The sequence below is a fragment of the Lynx canadensis genome, chromosome D3, assembly GCF_007474595.2.
Source record: "Lynx canadensis isolate LIC74 chromosome D3, mLynCan4.pri.v2, whole genome shotgun sequence".
Lineage (NCBI taxonomy): Eukaryota > Metazoa > Chordata > Mammalia > Carnivora > Felidae > Lynx > Lynx canadensis.
This window is the reverse complement of record NC_044314.2, coordinates 64,014,648-64,030,482: the sequence shown is the minus strand read 5'-3', so window position 1 is coordinate 64,030,482 and position 15,835 is coordinate 64,014,648. Positions and strand designations below refer to the sequence as shown.

Genomic DNA, 15,835 nt, shown 5'->3' with positions numbered 1-15,835 from the left:
GGGCGCCTGGGTGGCTCAGTCAGTTGCATATCTGACTTTGGCTCAGATCATGATCTCCCAGTTCGTGGGTTTGAGCCCCTCATCCAGGTCTGTGCTGATAGCTTGGAGCCTGGAGCCTGTTTCAGATTCTGCATCTCTCTTTCTTCTGCCTCTCCCCAGCTCATTCTCTGTCTCTCTCTCAGAAATAAATAAACATTAAAAATTTAAAAAAAAAGTAAAAACAAAATAAAAACGAACAAACAAAATGCACCCTAGTGTTTAGAAACAGATATCTCTCTTAATGAAGGACGAAAGTTTAGTGAAAAAAGAAAAACTGTGATGCCTGATGAGTGAATAAAAAAAAAATGTGCAATACTGTGAATGAAAGATCTTGAAAGCATACATAGATACAATCCACAAAATAAAATCAGTTATTTGCATAGAATCTACACACGTTTTAAATGTATTCAAATATATTAGGGGCACCTGGGTGGCTCAGTTGGTTGCACGTCCAACTCCAGCACAGGTCATGATCTCACAGTTTGTGAGTTCAAGCCCCTTATAGGGCTCTTTGCTGTCCGCTCAGAGCCCACTTCAGATCCTCTGTCCCCATCTTTGCCCCTCCTGCACGTGCATACTCTATCTCTGTCTCTCAAAAATGAGTAAACATTAAAAAAAAATAAATGTATCCAAAAATTTTGTATTTCTCAGCCAAGTAGTTTTATTATTCAGTTTTTAATTATGTCCTTTTTAATGAATGTCCCTCTTTTATTTTTCTTGATTTTATCTTTTATGGCAACACTGCCTTGTGACCGGTCAGTGATGTGGCAAAAACGTTTGCCATGAAAATGCCTGCAGCAAAAACACTTGCAGTAAGAATGCCTGGACATGGCACTCAAGAAGTCCTCTGCAGGAGCCAGGACTTGCACTGGGGCTGCAAATGACACAAACCCTGATAAGCAGTGCTTTGAGCAGAGAGGGGTTTATTTTTCAGAGCCCCAGGCTCCTCTGGGCTGCCACTCCTGGCTCTTTGGCCTGTGTTTTTCCAGCTCATGGTTGCCTAACAGTTGCTGCATATCTGGGGGTCATGTCCAAGTTTGGGGAGTGGGCAGGAGGAAAAGGGAAGGGTGGCACCTCTGTTAGCAAATCACCTGCTTCCCCATAAACCCCACACATGGCATGAGCTTCATGTGGCCATGCCTGGTTGTCAGGGGCTCTGGGGCAGCGAGTGTTCTAATCAAACAGAACTGAGATTCGGTCAGTGAGGAGGAAAGGGGAGATGATCCCAGGCAGCTCAGCAGCCTGCCGACACCTCCCAGTGCATGTGTCCCTGCTGTTCAGCAAATAATTATCAAGCCCCTATCAATGCCAAATGTATTACCTTTCTATTGCTCCTAGGACAAATCAACACACATTTGTCAGCTTAAAACAACATAGATTTATTATCTCACACTTTCTGTGGGTCAGAAGTCCAGCATCAAGTGACTGGGTCTTTTGCTTAGGGTCTTGTACGGCCAAAGTCAAGGTGTCCCTAGGTCAACTAGAGAAGAACCCACTTCTCCCAAGTCCATTCAGGTTGTTAGCAGAATCCAGTTCCTTGTGGTTGTATGACTGAGGCTCCTAGCCTCCTTCATCTTCAGAGCCAGTAATGGCGCATCAAGTCCTTCTCCTGCTTTTGAGTCTGACTTCCCCTTCTGCCGCATCTCACTGAGTCTAGCTGGAAAAAATTATCTGCTTTTAAGGGCTCGTGTGATTACATTGGGCCAACCCAGATAATCCATAATGACCCCCCAATTTGAAGGTCCGCAATTCTAATCACATCTGTGTGGTGCCTTCTGCCGTGTAACATAACATTCACAGATTCCAGGGGTTAGATCATGGACATCTTTGGAGGCCCTCTGCCTACCACTGAGGTAATAATGGGTCAAGGAGGTGGGCAAACAGCGATGGCCAAAAAGAGACAGTCCAGTCCCCTCTCTCATGGAGCTTACCACCTAGCAAGGAAACATTAACGCACAAATAGGAATAAGGTTATGACCTCAAAGGAAGGAGAGGTGCTGGGCATGTTACAGGACCACATTAAAGCCAGGGTTTCTGGGGCTTTCTCAAGGAACTGAGGTAGATGAGGTAAAGTGCATGCAAACCACATTTCAGGACCAATGCCAGAGCCAAGAGTCAGGAGCATTGTCCCTAAGGACAGTGCACAGACTCAGGGACCAAGGGGGAGGGGTGCAAACTGTGGGGCAGGGCATTGTGACATGCCAGGGCATTGTGATAGTACTATCTCTAATATCAGCAGGGACTATCGCCAGTATTTAGGCTGCTTGGTCCTCAGAACACTCCTCTGTAAGGTGGACACTACTATCTTCAAATTACAGGTGGGGGAACAAACTGAATCTCAGAGAGGGGGTGAGTCAAGTGTCCAAGCTAGTAAGGGGTGGGCCTGTGAATGATATCACCTCCCCAGATGCCCTTCCAGAAAGATGGCACTGACTGCTACTGGGAAAGGGAAGGGTAATTAGTAAATAGGCTGTCCTGATTAGGGAAGACTGCCCTATACTACAGTAAACCTCAAAATCGCAGTGGCTCACCTACAGGGGCATTGCTGGTGTTTGCTGGTGTGGATCCATCTTGTCACACTTCCACCATCTCAGAGAACCGGGTGCAGGTGCAGGCTCTTGAATATTCTTCCTGGAGTCACTTACGTAACTTCTGTTTGCATTTCATTGGGCAAGGTAAATCATATGGCCAGGTCCGCTGGCAGGGGGCAGGGAAATAGACTCCTCTCCCAGGAAGAACAGTCCACCATGGCGTTATCACAGGGTCCATGCTAGGCCAAAGGTGAAGCCAGCTAGTTTAAACTAAGGTGGTGGTGGTGGTGATGGGCTGGGTGGAGACAGGGAAGGATAAGGGTGACAGTGGAGGGAAGTACATTTCACTGGCAGGCCAACAGGTGTGGGAGGAATAGTCATGCACTTGGATTTGGACACAGGAAGCAGAAGGTGCTGAATTGGCTACTGAGCTCGGAAGGGGGGGTAGCTGTTGACATGGTGTGGAGTGCATCAGTCCATCAGTGGTAAGGAGGCCTGGGCATAGGGTGTGAGAGTGAGGAAGCAGCCTGGGGCCTAGGTGGAGGAACAAACACTTGCAGGGTATTGCACAACTGGGCCATGGGACCTACTTGAATGGATACTGGCTGGTCCCACAGGCACAAGTGTCCTTGCTGTAGCATATCAAGGCCAGTGTGTGCTGTGCCACCTTAACTGGATAGCACCTGCCAGATGCCAAAGACAGGACCTTCCTAGAGAGCTCTGAGGACTTGGCCAAGCACAGTGTGCCCCTTAGAGCACCTGAGAGAGATCTGTTCCCCAGCACAGCACCCTGACCAGAGGGGGCTCTTCAGAGTGGAAGTGGGGTGGCCACGTAGCCACAAGCCCTTCTTCCCAGGGATGGCAAGGCCTGCAGGCCTGGCCAGGGTCCCAATCCAGCCACTGCCCTATCCTCTTCCTGCCGTGTCATGACTGTCTTCATTCACCCATTCGTTCATTCAACCAGTATTCAGTCTGTGTCTCTTGTATGCTTGCTACCCACTAGATGCCCCCTGAGCTTACCATTGGTGGAAGGGATGGAAAGAATTCACCAAGACTCTCAGGGAGGGCATTCCTAGAGGACCTAACTATGGTGGGGCTTCCCCCAGGAGCTAAAGTTCCCAGACCTGCAGAGAAGTTGCACAGGGGAGGAGGGGCTCCGAGACAGAGCTGTTAACTGCTTGACCTATGGAGCCCTGCCTGAGCCTCATCTCTTATTCCCTGCCCCTCCCCCTGGCACCTCCCAGCATGCTCACTTACGTTAAAGAGCAAGGGTGCAGGGAAGGCACCTGGATGCTGCCCCTGACTCTACTCTGGCTGCCCCCTTCTACCTGCAGCAATGCCTACCTTTCCCCATCACTCTCACACAGACACACACACACACACACAGGCCCAGGACTACAGCCTTGGGGAACATGTAGCCCTGGAAACTCAGGGCACACAAAGGTTCGGTGCATGTGGTGGAATGGGCTGGGACTTCATCTACTTTGCTGGCTGTGAGCTCCTGGCGGGTGGCAAGGGGCCACGTGCTCAGTTAACTGCTGCATCTCGAACTCCTGGCACACACACGTCGCTGAATAAACGTCAGTGACTAAAGTAAAGGACTAGCGAAGAAACGAAGGATAGGAATATTTCTGGCCGCCGCGTGAAGAACGGCTTTGAGAGGGTGAGTGGGACCAGGAAGCCAGCAACCCAAGTTCCGCCAAGACAGGGTCTCCGCCAGCCTGGACTTCACCAGTCAGGAGAGAGCTGTGGCCGCACAGGGGCGGGGCCTCCGCTTCCGAAGACTGAAGGGCCCCACCAGCCGGGAGGGCCCCACAGCCGCACGTAGGCGGGGCGTCCGGAGGCGGGGCGTCCGCCGGCTGTGGCGTCACAGGAGGCGGGGCCTCAGCTTCCTGTTGGGCGGCACCAGGCGGCGGTCACGTAGCTCAGGTTACTCCGTGCTGCAGCCTTTCGCGCGTTCGTGGGTTTCTGTGCACCCGTCCCCGCCGTTCTTTCGCCAGCATGCCGATGTTCGTGGTGAACACCAATGTCCCCCGCGCTTCCGTGCCGGACGGGCTCCTTTCCGAGCTCACTCAGCAGCTGGCGCAGGCCACCGGCAAGCCGGCCCAGGTTTGCCAGGAGAGAACAGGGAGAAGGGGTGCGGGCCGGACGAGGTGGTCCCGGGCTTGGGGGCGAGGAGGGGGCGACTCCAGGCCGAGGCTCTGGGCAGGGAAGGGATGGAATGGGTGGCCGCCCGGGCCCAGGCGAGGGCTCGCGGGCCGGCTGACCGCACCCCGTCTCCCCATAGTATATCGCGGTGCACGTGGTCCCTGACCAGCTCATGGTCTTCGGCGGCTCCAGCGAGCCGTGCGCGCTCTGCAGCCTGCACAGCATCGGCAAGATCGGCGGCGCGCAGAACCGTTCCTACAGCAAGCTGCTGTGTGGCCTGCTGGCCGAGCGCCTGCGCGTCAGCCCTGATAGGTGCGTTGGGCTGTGGAGGCGCCGAGGGGCGGTGGGGGCGCCGAGGGGCGCAGCCCAAGGCCCGTGACAACGCAGCCCGCTGAATCTGGCTTCCACGCCCCGCAGGATCTACATCAACTACTACGACATGAACGCGGCCAACGTGGGCTGGAACAACTCCACCTTCGCTTGAGGGCCGCGCTGGCCCTACCCGCCTGCACCAAGGCCCTGCTGCCCGCAGTATTGTGCCCGCTTCGCCCCCAGCGACCCCCACCTCCAGGTCCGGAGAAATAAACGGTTTGGAGGCTGCTGCTGCTTCGGGCTTCCTTGGCTTGCGGAGGAGTGGGTGCAGGGCCGGGACAGTGACTGGGGAACCGAGGGCGGGAGGGGTGCCCTCCCAGAACCTACTCTTAGAGTCCTTTTGCCTAGCCTTGTCTGTCCTGTGCCCCAGCAGAAGCCTCAGCCTTGATTGGCATCCTGCCTGGGGCCACAGACCCAGGAATCAGACTCAAATCGGAGCCTCCCATTCAACGTTTGCCGTTTGCAGCTTGGCCCTCCCAGGGCAGGTTCACGATTGTGCCCTTGGCGGGAACCCAGAGTTGAATCCATTCCCACCTGCGGGGGCGGGGCCACCACGTAGGCTAAGGCTGGCTGGGCTCAGGCTGGCTGGGGTCGGGTCAGGGGGAGAAGGGGAGGGAGAGATCGGGATCAAAATCTGATTTGCTTTAGAGGTTGGAGAGTCAGCTGGGTCTGGGCTTTTCTCCCAGCCCCACCTTCCTCCATCTACCAGATGGGCAAAGGGTACCCTGGGAAAAGGAAGCCTTCACTTCCCTGTTCCCCAGGATCAAACCCTGCCCTAGTTCCCTAGTTTCTTGACCTGGAAAGTCCTGTTGTTCTGGAACTTTTGGACAGCTTTCAGGTGGGAGTGGGGAGGTACACAAGAGGCAGAGTTTTTGGTTATATTGCCCTGACGTCCCTCAAATCTGTGTCTAGCCTCTGCTCTCCTTAGGCACCCAGGTCTCCACCACAACAGTTTCTGGACACAACACAGGGCCTGTAGTTTTGAAGCCATTCATGTTTTATGGAATAGTGCCTCTGGAAAGCCTTCAGGTGTTTAGTGCACCCTGCAGGGACACTGAAGGTCCTGGCCCTCGGGGCACTGTCAACAATAAAATCAGTATCAAGGCCCAGTGTGCTGGAGTCTAACTGATCCAAGGCCCCTCTCGTCAAGTGCAGGGGCTCCCTTGTGGAGATGATAAGACAGTGGGCAATTTCTGCACCCATATTGGGCCATAGGGGCCTCAGCTGCTATGTTGCTTGCTCAGAGCAGGTGCCTTTGGGCTAGAATGCCTTTCTAGCCCACGGTGTGAGAGGCTCCATAGCCCCTACAGCATCTCCACCTAAGTGAGACCCAGCCACTAGCATTAGGAATTCCTATGCCTGGAACTGGCCCTAGTCAGCCAGGGCCAGCACTTGTGTGTTGACTAAAGCAAAGGGCCAGCCCGTACTGCCTGACCTGTGGGAGAAGTCAAGTGCATTTTACCTGCTTGCACAGGGAGGGGACTCCACTGGATGCCTAATGGCTCTGTGCCTTTGAGACCCCCTTGCTCTTGTTCAGTCTCTCTAGGCAAGATCATCTTAGATGGAAGATTTTTTGTTTCTTTAAACATGTAATTTAAGTGAATTTGCTTTTGAAAGCTGAGGGGCTATAGGGAACAGCATTGTCACCTGGACCAAGCCTTTGGAAGGAGTGAGGAACAATCCTGCCTTTGAGCCACAGGGCTGTGTGTGTACAGAGGGGGTCTGCTGTGTCCATGAGCTCCTTCCCTGAGATGGCTGTCAGTGGTCCAGCCAATGTGGTACCTCTGTGGTGTCACCGTGAACATCTGGCAGGCAGGGGCAGGAAACTCCTGGTTCCCAGCCCGGGCTTAAAGCCGAGGACAAGTCCCATGTGCCCTCTGATTGTGGCAAATGCAGAACAACCCAGGCCCCAAGGCTATGGAGTGCAGGCAGCTGGCACTTTCCACATGGATCTGCATCCTCCCTTCCTCTCCCATCACAGAATGGTTGGCCTCTTGTCCTCTGGGGCAGCCCACCCTTGCTTGCCATCTTGCTAATCAAGATACCTGAGGACTGCTTTGCATCTTAGTCTAGGTCCTGGGGTAGGGGCGGGTACTGTTCCCTTCAGCCCTAGGCAGCAAGGATTTACTTCCAGAAGTACAGGAATGATGGTTGGGGTCACATTTTGAAAGAGGAAGTATTCAGCTCAAAGGGAAGCTGGAAGGGTGTTGCCCATCTTGGTGGGAGTGAGATGCTCCTCTTCCACAAAAATCTCTTGAGTGTCTTGCTCCAGCTCCCTCAATGAAAGGGCGTGGAACCCCACATCTGTGTCTGTCCTGGGGGTGGGGATGGTGGTGTGGCTCCAGCTAAAGCCAGAAGGTCTCATCTGCCTCCCTTATGAGCTGGGGCCTCCCTCATGGATCTGAGCAACTACTGCTCCCACCCCGGCCCTGGCCTTTGTCACGACCCCTCAGCTCCTGTGTGACCCCCGTCCCTGAGTTCCCAGCACAGAATATCTCTTCTGCTTCTGGGTGTGCTCAGATCTGCTCTTAGAGTCTAGCTTTCAGATCCCACACCATACATGGTCAGGAGAGGGCAAGGGCACAGGTCTCCACGAGCATCTAGTCCATCTCCCTCATTTCACAGATGAGGACAGACCCTAGCTTCCTTGGGTGTGCCAGTGCTGGGCCAGCCATCTCCCAGGAGTCAGCCACACATTCACTCCCAGTTAGGGCTTACCTTGTGGCTTCACATGACAATGGGGGTCTCCCAAGACCAGAGAGGGAGACAAGATAGGCTGGGCTCCTGCTGTGTCTAGGGAAGCTGGAGGCCCCACAGGAGAACAGAGTACGGCCTGCACCGCCCGGCCCCCTTCCCCCCCCCCCCCCCCCCCCAACAAGAAACCTGGAAGTGTCAGGCTCTGAGGCCAGCTGGGGGATCAAGGTGGTGGCTCCTTGGGAAAGGGGAGTGTCTGTGAGTCAGGGACCCACTCCCAAGTCCCCTGGAACGTGTAATGCCCTGTACACCAAGGAGGCCTGCTGCTGTATCTCACTCAAGCCGCATCCTGTCTCCCCCCCCCCGCCCAAATGCTGCCGTGGTCAGCCCCATTTAGCCCAAAACAAGGGCTTTACTGCCCATTGAGCAGCCTGTCCCTTCCTCAAACCCTACAAACCCTAGTGGCTGCCCCAGGGAGCCTTGAAAAGAGCTGCAGAAACTCATTTCCAAATAATGCCTCCAAGTGAGGTGTGAAACAGATGGGGGAGGGGACATAGACTTCCACCTACTCTCCATCATCCTCCAGTGCTACCATGTCATCTGCCAATAAAGACCTGACTGTCCTCACAGCTCACCTCATGGGTGCTGTTCCTTCTGCAGGGAATGCTTATCTCCCATCTGCCCACTTTGAGCCCCACACTATGCCCTTCTGGGAAACCTTCCATGAGGCTACCCAGTGTAGGACTATGCCAAGGCCTCTCTGCTTTGGTCCAGGCCTTGTGAGCTGGGGTTTCTCTTCCCAACCTGTGAGCATTGAGAGGTGGCTGCACCCAGCTCCGTGGCCTTTGAGCCCAGGGCTGCATGCAGGAGCCTCACAGCTGGTCTATTCTGGAGAGGCCAGTGGCGCAGGCTTTTCCCCAGGCCTCCCACCTTGTCACCCCTCACATGCAGGGACCCAATGCTCCTTCAGCCTCAGCTGAGACCCCTGCCTCAGGGCCTTCCTCTCCCTGCCTCCCCTCAATCCTCCGCTGCTTCTGGGAGCCCGATCACACAATCACACAGAGGTTGTTACAGTCAAGCGCCTTCCCTGCTCCCCTCCAGGCCTCATCCCCATCTGTGAAATGAGTCACCTGATGTCCCTACATATTCCTTCAACCTTGGAGCATCTCAGTGCATAGACTTGGGCATGATTAATGTGGATCACGTTGCCAAGGGAGGGGAAGGACTGAGCAGGTAGCCTATGCCTGTACTTTGGTCTTGATAAAAATTATGAAGCCCCTTCCCTGGGTGGGCAAAGAAAAGACTAGGGGGTGTGGGCAAGTTCTCCACCCAGAGCCTGGCGGTGCTGGCGGTGAACGAGGGAGGAGGGCCTGAAGCTGGGCACACATCCCCTACAGGAATACAGCTGAAACATTCACTGTGGACCCCGGCCCACACCTCAGGGCCCACCGACCACTGGAGCTCGTGCCACAGGGCTACCCCACTGCTTTAAAGCAGTAGATAGAAATAGTGCAATTTTCCGGGGGAGGTCATCTGACCCCCAGAGATGAGGAGGTTTCCAAAGTTTCTGGGCCACTATCTTCCTTGACTCCTTGCCCCACTAGGCAACTATGTTGGCCCCCCAAAACTGTTTCTGTGAAGCTTTATCTTGCCAGCCCAGCTCCCCTTCTCAGCTGAGCATTTGCCAAACTGGGTTCCAGCCCTCCTGCCTTCCAGTGAGAATTCCAGAACTAGGGTGTAGGGGGAGTTGAGGGGGGCACAATGCAAACCCACCAGCCACTGGCCCAGATTTTTCCTCCTTATTAAGTGAGCACATCTCTGCTGTGTTTGAAGCCCACATAAGAGAGACAAAAGTTGTCAGTTTTTTGAAATTGGCTCTGTTCCCTCTCTCCTGGAGCCTCAGTTCCCATCTGAGAACAGTGGGATCTGGACTCCACATTCCCATAAGTCTGCCCTGAAAACATCCAGACAGGGCTCCAAATCCCCAAGCTACAGGTGAGAAGTCTCATACCCCTTGTCCCCCCATGACTGCATCCCCCTGCAACATGGTTTCTTGTGTACCTGATTTGATTCTCATTTTAATCGGTGATATATTCACACGGCTCCAATTCAGAGCATTCCAAGGATCCCCAGAGAGAAGGCTCCTTCCCACCACCTCCCTCCACAGGATTATCCTCTCAAATCCCCCCAGAGATAATTTATGCATATACAAGCAAATATGCATAATATCCCTCCGAATGATAGCATATTCTATACAAGTTTGGCACTATGCCTTTTTTTTCCCCCCATTTAAAAGTTGGTCTTACTACTTGAACAATCTCTAGTATTCCCTTGTTAGGACCAGCCATAATTCCATTCAACCAGTTCCTGTCCTGAACGTTTAGGCTGTTTCCAGACTTCCATTCTTAGCTCTGCTATATTAAATTCCACACATGTGTAAGTATATCTATCTGTAGGATAGGTATCTGGAAGTAGAATCATTTGGTCAAAGGTTTAATATGTTTTAATATGGTCTGATGTCCAGCTTAGAGGTGGGGTTTATGGCACTACCCAGCTGGACAAGGGAGGCCCTCCCAATCCAAGTTTTGATTTTTGGCTGTCTGATGGGGAAAATGCTTTTCTCTCCAGCCAAACGGTTTTAATTTGCCTCTTACTATGAAGTTGAGCATCTTTTCACAGGGTCAATGGCCATTCCCTTTTCCTTTCCTGGGAACTAAGTCAAGTCCTCAAGCCCATTTTCCCACTGGATGTTTTTCTTGTTTTAAAGCTCTTTATATATATTAGAGAAATTAACCCATTGTTATGAGTTGCAAATATTTTTCCCAGTTTGTCATCTGGATTTTGACTTTGTAGATAGACTCAGGACACACACTTCTTATCAACCTCGTCGTGGGATTTGCGTCATTCTTAGGTTTTCCCCACTCCATGATTATCAAACTGTTTCCCCCAGTTTCTTTCAGAGATGTCATGTAATTTTGTTTTGACATTTACATTTTTGCTTCTTCTGGAATCTCCCCTGTGTCAGGTCTGAGGTATGTTTCCATCTATTTTTTAATCCATTTTTTTTTAAAGTAGGCTCCATGCCCAGTGTGGGGCTTGAACTCATGACCCTGACATTGAGAGTTACATGCCCTGAGCCAGCCAGGCACCCCTAATCCATTTTTATTGTGGACACCACCCAGCTGTCTGTCCCATCATCATCTGTTAAATTATCCAACTGACCCCACTGATAAATGCCAATTTATTCCCAGTGAAATCCCCTTTGTACTTGGGTACAAAAACTCTCGATTCTGTCCCCCTGATGGGTCTGCTGGATTTCATTTATAACAGACAAGAGCTTGGGGGCACTTGGGGGCAGTCTGCAAACAAAGGGGAAACTTGTCCTGACCCTATCAGGGCCCTCCCTCCTCCAGCTGCTCCCTACTGCCCTCAGTTTCCCCCACAGCCTGCCTTCCCACCTGCCAAATGTCCACCTTTCTGGTCTTGCTGTCCTGGCGGGACTTTGTCCATCGTGTCCACTAGACAGCCTGCAAGAGTGCCAGGACCTCAGATGTCAAGAGACCATGTGGACGAAGTGTTCTCACACCACATTGATGCTGTCAGCAATACACAAAGAAGCTGCAACAAATTCCAAAGTTTTCAACTTGGCTTATGAATGAGGAACTCTTGCTGGTGCTAGGTTTCTCCTCCCTTCTGCCAGCAGGGGAGGCAATGTCCATCTGCAACTGTAACAATGTGATCCTCAAAGATGGTATGAATTTCAAGGAATGCTGGACCAACTTGAAGAAAGGGCGAAAAAAAACCAATGTGACATCAGGGCCTCCACACAGAATAAAATTGGGTGGAACTCTGTCAGAACCTTCCAGTTTTTCTTTAGGACAACACTTGACTTTTCAGGTGGTGAGTGTCCTCTTTTGCTCTCTGATAATTCAGAGGATAATATTCTTGTTTATAAAATAAGGCCATTTCCTTTTTGTTCAGAGAGAAATGAAAAGACCCTTTGGGTTTAATTCCTTTAGACTCTTTTTAAAATTCTGGTGAATACCCAGACTTTAACAGTGGGTCTGGAGGGAAAAGGAACCAGGAGCCAGACCCCTTCCAGTGACCGCACAGCTTTGGAGAAGGATGTGAATGAATCCCACAGCCAGAAGGTGGGGCTGATGATGCTCAGGTGACATTGCTCCTGAGCGAGCTGTTTGGGGAGCCAGACTGAAGAGAAAACAACAAGACGAAGCAGTGAGATAAGAGGTAGAAGAATCTTCCCCTCGACCTTCTCCATTCAGACTGTAACAGACAACCTCTAGCCTTCTCCGACAACACACAAACAGGGTGATAATGCTTTATAGCAAAAGGTGAGTGGCTCTGAGCCTTTGAACCCCATCCATCCACAGGGCTCCTCCTCTCACAGCAAAGTATGGATGAGGGCTGTGTGCTAGGAAAGGTTCTGGAAAGGAGCCCTGATCCTTGGAAAGGAATGAATCCTTCAGTGATGGGGTGATTCCTTAGTTGCTGCCAGTCAAAACAAAACACGGCTACAAGGCAGAGAAGAGTTCAGTCGTTATTACAGTCTCCCTATTGCCATTTCAAAGTGTAGAGAAGGACCACCTGTGTGTGGACATTAAGGATGCTGGTACTCATGATTAGATGAAAAGCCAAAGAAGGACATGAAGGGTGTGAATTTATACAAGTTTAACATTTGAGCCCATGGGGAGTCGCTGTAATAGTGTACTTACCAAATCTCAAGACAAGGAATATTTAGAATGCACGCACTGAGTATGAATGCAGAAACAGACATTTTTCAGAATAAGATATGACTTTACATCCATATAGAATATGACTTCATACATACAAAGAAGAGAAGATGGTTTGGGGGCAGGGTAAAGGAAACATGCAACCAATTAGCAGATAAGTTGCCCTGTACCTAGGAATAGATCCAAGATGTGCAGAATTCTAGAAAAGTAACACATGGGGCCAGGGGAGGCACTAAAGAACTAAATAAATGGACAGACCATTTATTGTAATGATGCAACTTCTCCCCAGTCCGGGTTATGATTCAACACCATCCCAATAGAAATTCCAACATTTTAATGGAATTTGAGAACCCAATTCTACCACTCACATGAGAATCCAAAGGACCAACAGAAGCCAAAACATTTTCTTAAAGAAAACAGGGTGGGAGGGCTTGCTTTCCCCATGTCAGGATTTGTTATTAAGTTCCATAATCAAGGCAAAATGAAAGCAGCATGGGGTAGACAACAGAAGGATGGAAAGAAGAGAAATCCCAGAAACAGCTCTCCACACACATACGGACATGGTATGTGATCCAGGCAGCATTGAAATCTATGTGAAAGGATATATTGGGAAGATGGTGGCGTAGGAGGACGCTGGGCTCACCGCGCGTCCTGCTGATCACTTAGATTCCACCTACACCTGCCTAAATAACCCAGAAAACCGCCAGAGGATTAGCAGAACGGAGTCACCAGACCCAAGCGCAGACGAGAGGCCCACGGAAGAGGGTAGGAAGGGCGGCGAGGCTGTGCGCGCTCCACGGACTGGCGGGAGGGAGCCGGGGTGGAGGGGCAGCTCGCCGGCCAAGCAGAGCCCCCGAGTCCGGCTTTCAAAAGCGGAGGGGCCTGACGGACTGTGTTCCGACAGCAAGCGTGACTTAGCGTCTGGGAGGTCATAAGTTAACAGCTCTGCTCCGAAAGCGGGAAGGCTGGAGGACAAAGGGAGGGTGAGCTGCGGAGCCCCCGGACGACAGAGCTCAGTTTGGCGGGGAACAAAGGCGCTCGCCAGCGCCATCTCCCCCGCCCATCCCCCAGCCAAAATCCCAAAGGGAACCGGTTCCGGCCAGGGAAATTGCTCGCTCCTCGCAAACACCCAACTCTGTGCTTCTGCGGAGCCAAACCTCCAGCAGCGGATCTGACTCCCTCTGGCTGCCACAGGGCCCCTCCTGAAGTGGATCACCTAAGGAGAAGCGAGCTAAGCCTGCCCCCCCTGCCGCCGTGCACCTTGCCTTCCCACCCCAGCTAATACGCCAGATCCCCAGCATCACAAGCCTGGCAGTGTGCAAGTAGCCCAGACAGGCCACGCCACCCCACAGTGAATCCCGCCCCTAGGAGAGGGGAAGAGAGGGCACACACCAGTCTGACTGTGGCCCTAGCGGTGGGCTGGGGGCAGACATCAGGACTGACTGCGGCCCCGCCCACCAACTCCAGTTATACACCACAGCACAGGGGAAGTGCCCTGCAGGTCCTCACCACACCAGGGACTATCCAAAATGACCAAGCGGAAGAATTCTCCTCAGAAGAATCTCCAGGAAATAACAACAGCTAATGAGCTGATCAAAAAGGATTTAAATAATATAACAGAAAGTGAATTTAGAATAATAGTCATAAAATTAATCGCTGGGCTGGAAAACAGTATACAGGACAGCAGAGAATCTCTTGCTACAGAGATCAAGGGACTAAGGAACAGTCACGAGGAGCTGAAAAACGCTTTAAATGAAATGCAAAACAAAATGCAAACCACCACAGCTCAGATGGAAGAGGCAGAGGAGAGAATAGGTGAACTAGAAGATAAAGTTATGGAAAAAGAGGAAGCTGAGAAAAAGAGAGATAAAAAAATCCAGGAATATGAGGGGAAAATTAGAGAACTAAGTGATACACTAAAAAGAAATAATATACGCATAATTGGTATCCCAGAGGAGGAAGAGAGAGGGAAAGGTGCTGAAGGGGTACTTGAAGAAATTATAGCTGAGAACTTCCCTGAACTGGGGAAGGAAAAAGGCATTGAAATCCAAGAGGCACAGACAACTCCCTTCAGATGTAACTTGAATCGATCTTCTGCACGACATATCATAGTGAAACTGGCAAAATACAAGGATAAAGAGAAAATTCTGAAAGCAGCAAGGGGTAAACGTGCCCTCACATATAAAGGGAGACCTATAAGACTCGTGACTGATCTCTCTTTTGAAACTTGGCAGGCCAGAAAGAATTGGCACGAGATTTTCAGTGTGCTAGACAGAAAAAATATGCAGCCGAGAATCCTTTATCCAGCAAGTCTGTCATTTAGAATAGAAGGAGAGATAAAGGTCTTCCCAAACAAACAAAAACTGAAGGAATTTGTCACCACTAAACCAGCCCTACAGGAGATCCTAAGGGGGACCCTGTGAGACAAAGTACCAGAGACATCCCTACAAGCATAAAACATACAGACATCACAATGACTCTAAACCCGTATCTTTCTATAATAACACTGAATGTAAATGGATTAAATGCGCCAACCAAAAGACATAGGGTATCAGAATGGATAAAAAAACAAGACCCATCTATTTGCTGTCTACAAGAGACTCATTTTAGACCTGAGGACACCTTTAGATTCAGAGTGAGGGGATGGAGAACTATTTATCATGCTACTGGAAGCCAAAAGAAAGCTGGAGTAGCCATACTTACATCAGACAAACTAGACTTTAAATTAAAGGCTGTAACAAGAGATGAAGAAGGACATTATATAATAGTTACAGGGTCTATCCATCAGGAAGAGCTAACAATTATAAATGTCTATGCGCCGAATACCGGAGCCCCCAAATATATAAAACAATTACTCATAAACATAAGCAACCTTATTGATAAGAATGTGGTAATTGCTGGGGACTTTAACACCCCACTTACAGAAATGGATAGATCATCTAGACACACGGTCAATAAAGAAACAAGGGCCCTGAATGAGACACTGGATCAGATGGACTTGACAGATATATTTAGAACTCTGCATCCCAAAGCAACAGAATATACTTTCTTCTCGAGTGCACATGGAACATTCTCCAAGATAGATCATATACTGGGTCACAAAACAGCCCTTCATAAGTTTACAAGAATTGAAATTATACCATGCATACTTTCAGACCACAATGCTATGAAGCTTGAAATCAACCACAGGAAAAAGTCTGGAAAACCTCCAAAAGCATGGAGGTTAAAGAACACCCTACTAACGAATGAGTGGGTCAACCAGGCAATTAGAGAAGAAATCAAAAAATATATGGAAACAAA

At 50.8% G+C, this 15,835-nt stretch overlaps 1 protein-coding gene across 1 annotated transcript; it reads left to right on the top strand.

The window, feature by feature from the left end:
- Positions 1-4,445: 4,445 nt before the first annotated feature.
- MIF (macrophage migration inhibitory factor) lies at positions 4,446-5,319 on the top strand. The gene is made up of 3 exons (XM_030336585.1): positions 4,446-4,679; positions 4,858-5,030; positions 5,136-5,319. The coding sequence occupies exons 1-3, from the start codon at positions 4,572-4,574 to the stop codon at positions 5,200-5,202; spliced, it is 348 nt and encodes a 115-aa protein (XP_030192445.1). The 5' UTR covers positions 4,446-4,571; the 3' UTR covers positions 5,203-5,319.
- The last annotated feature ends 10,516 nt before the right edge of the window (positions 5,320-15,835 follow it).

Coding starts and splice junctions, on each gene's coding strand:
- MIF (XM_030336585.1), top strand. CDS start 4,572: ATGCCGATGTTCGTGGTGAACACCAATGTCCCCCGCGCTTCCGTGCCG. Junction 4,680..4,857: donor CCACCGGCAAGCCGGCCCAG/GTTTGCCAGGAG, acceptor GTCTCCCCATAG/TATATCGCGGTGCACGTGGT. Junction 5,031..5,135: donor CTGCGCGTCAGCCCTGATAG/GTGCGTTGGGCT, acceptor CACGCCCCGCAG/GATCTACATCAACTACTACG.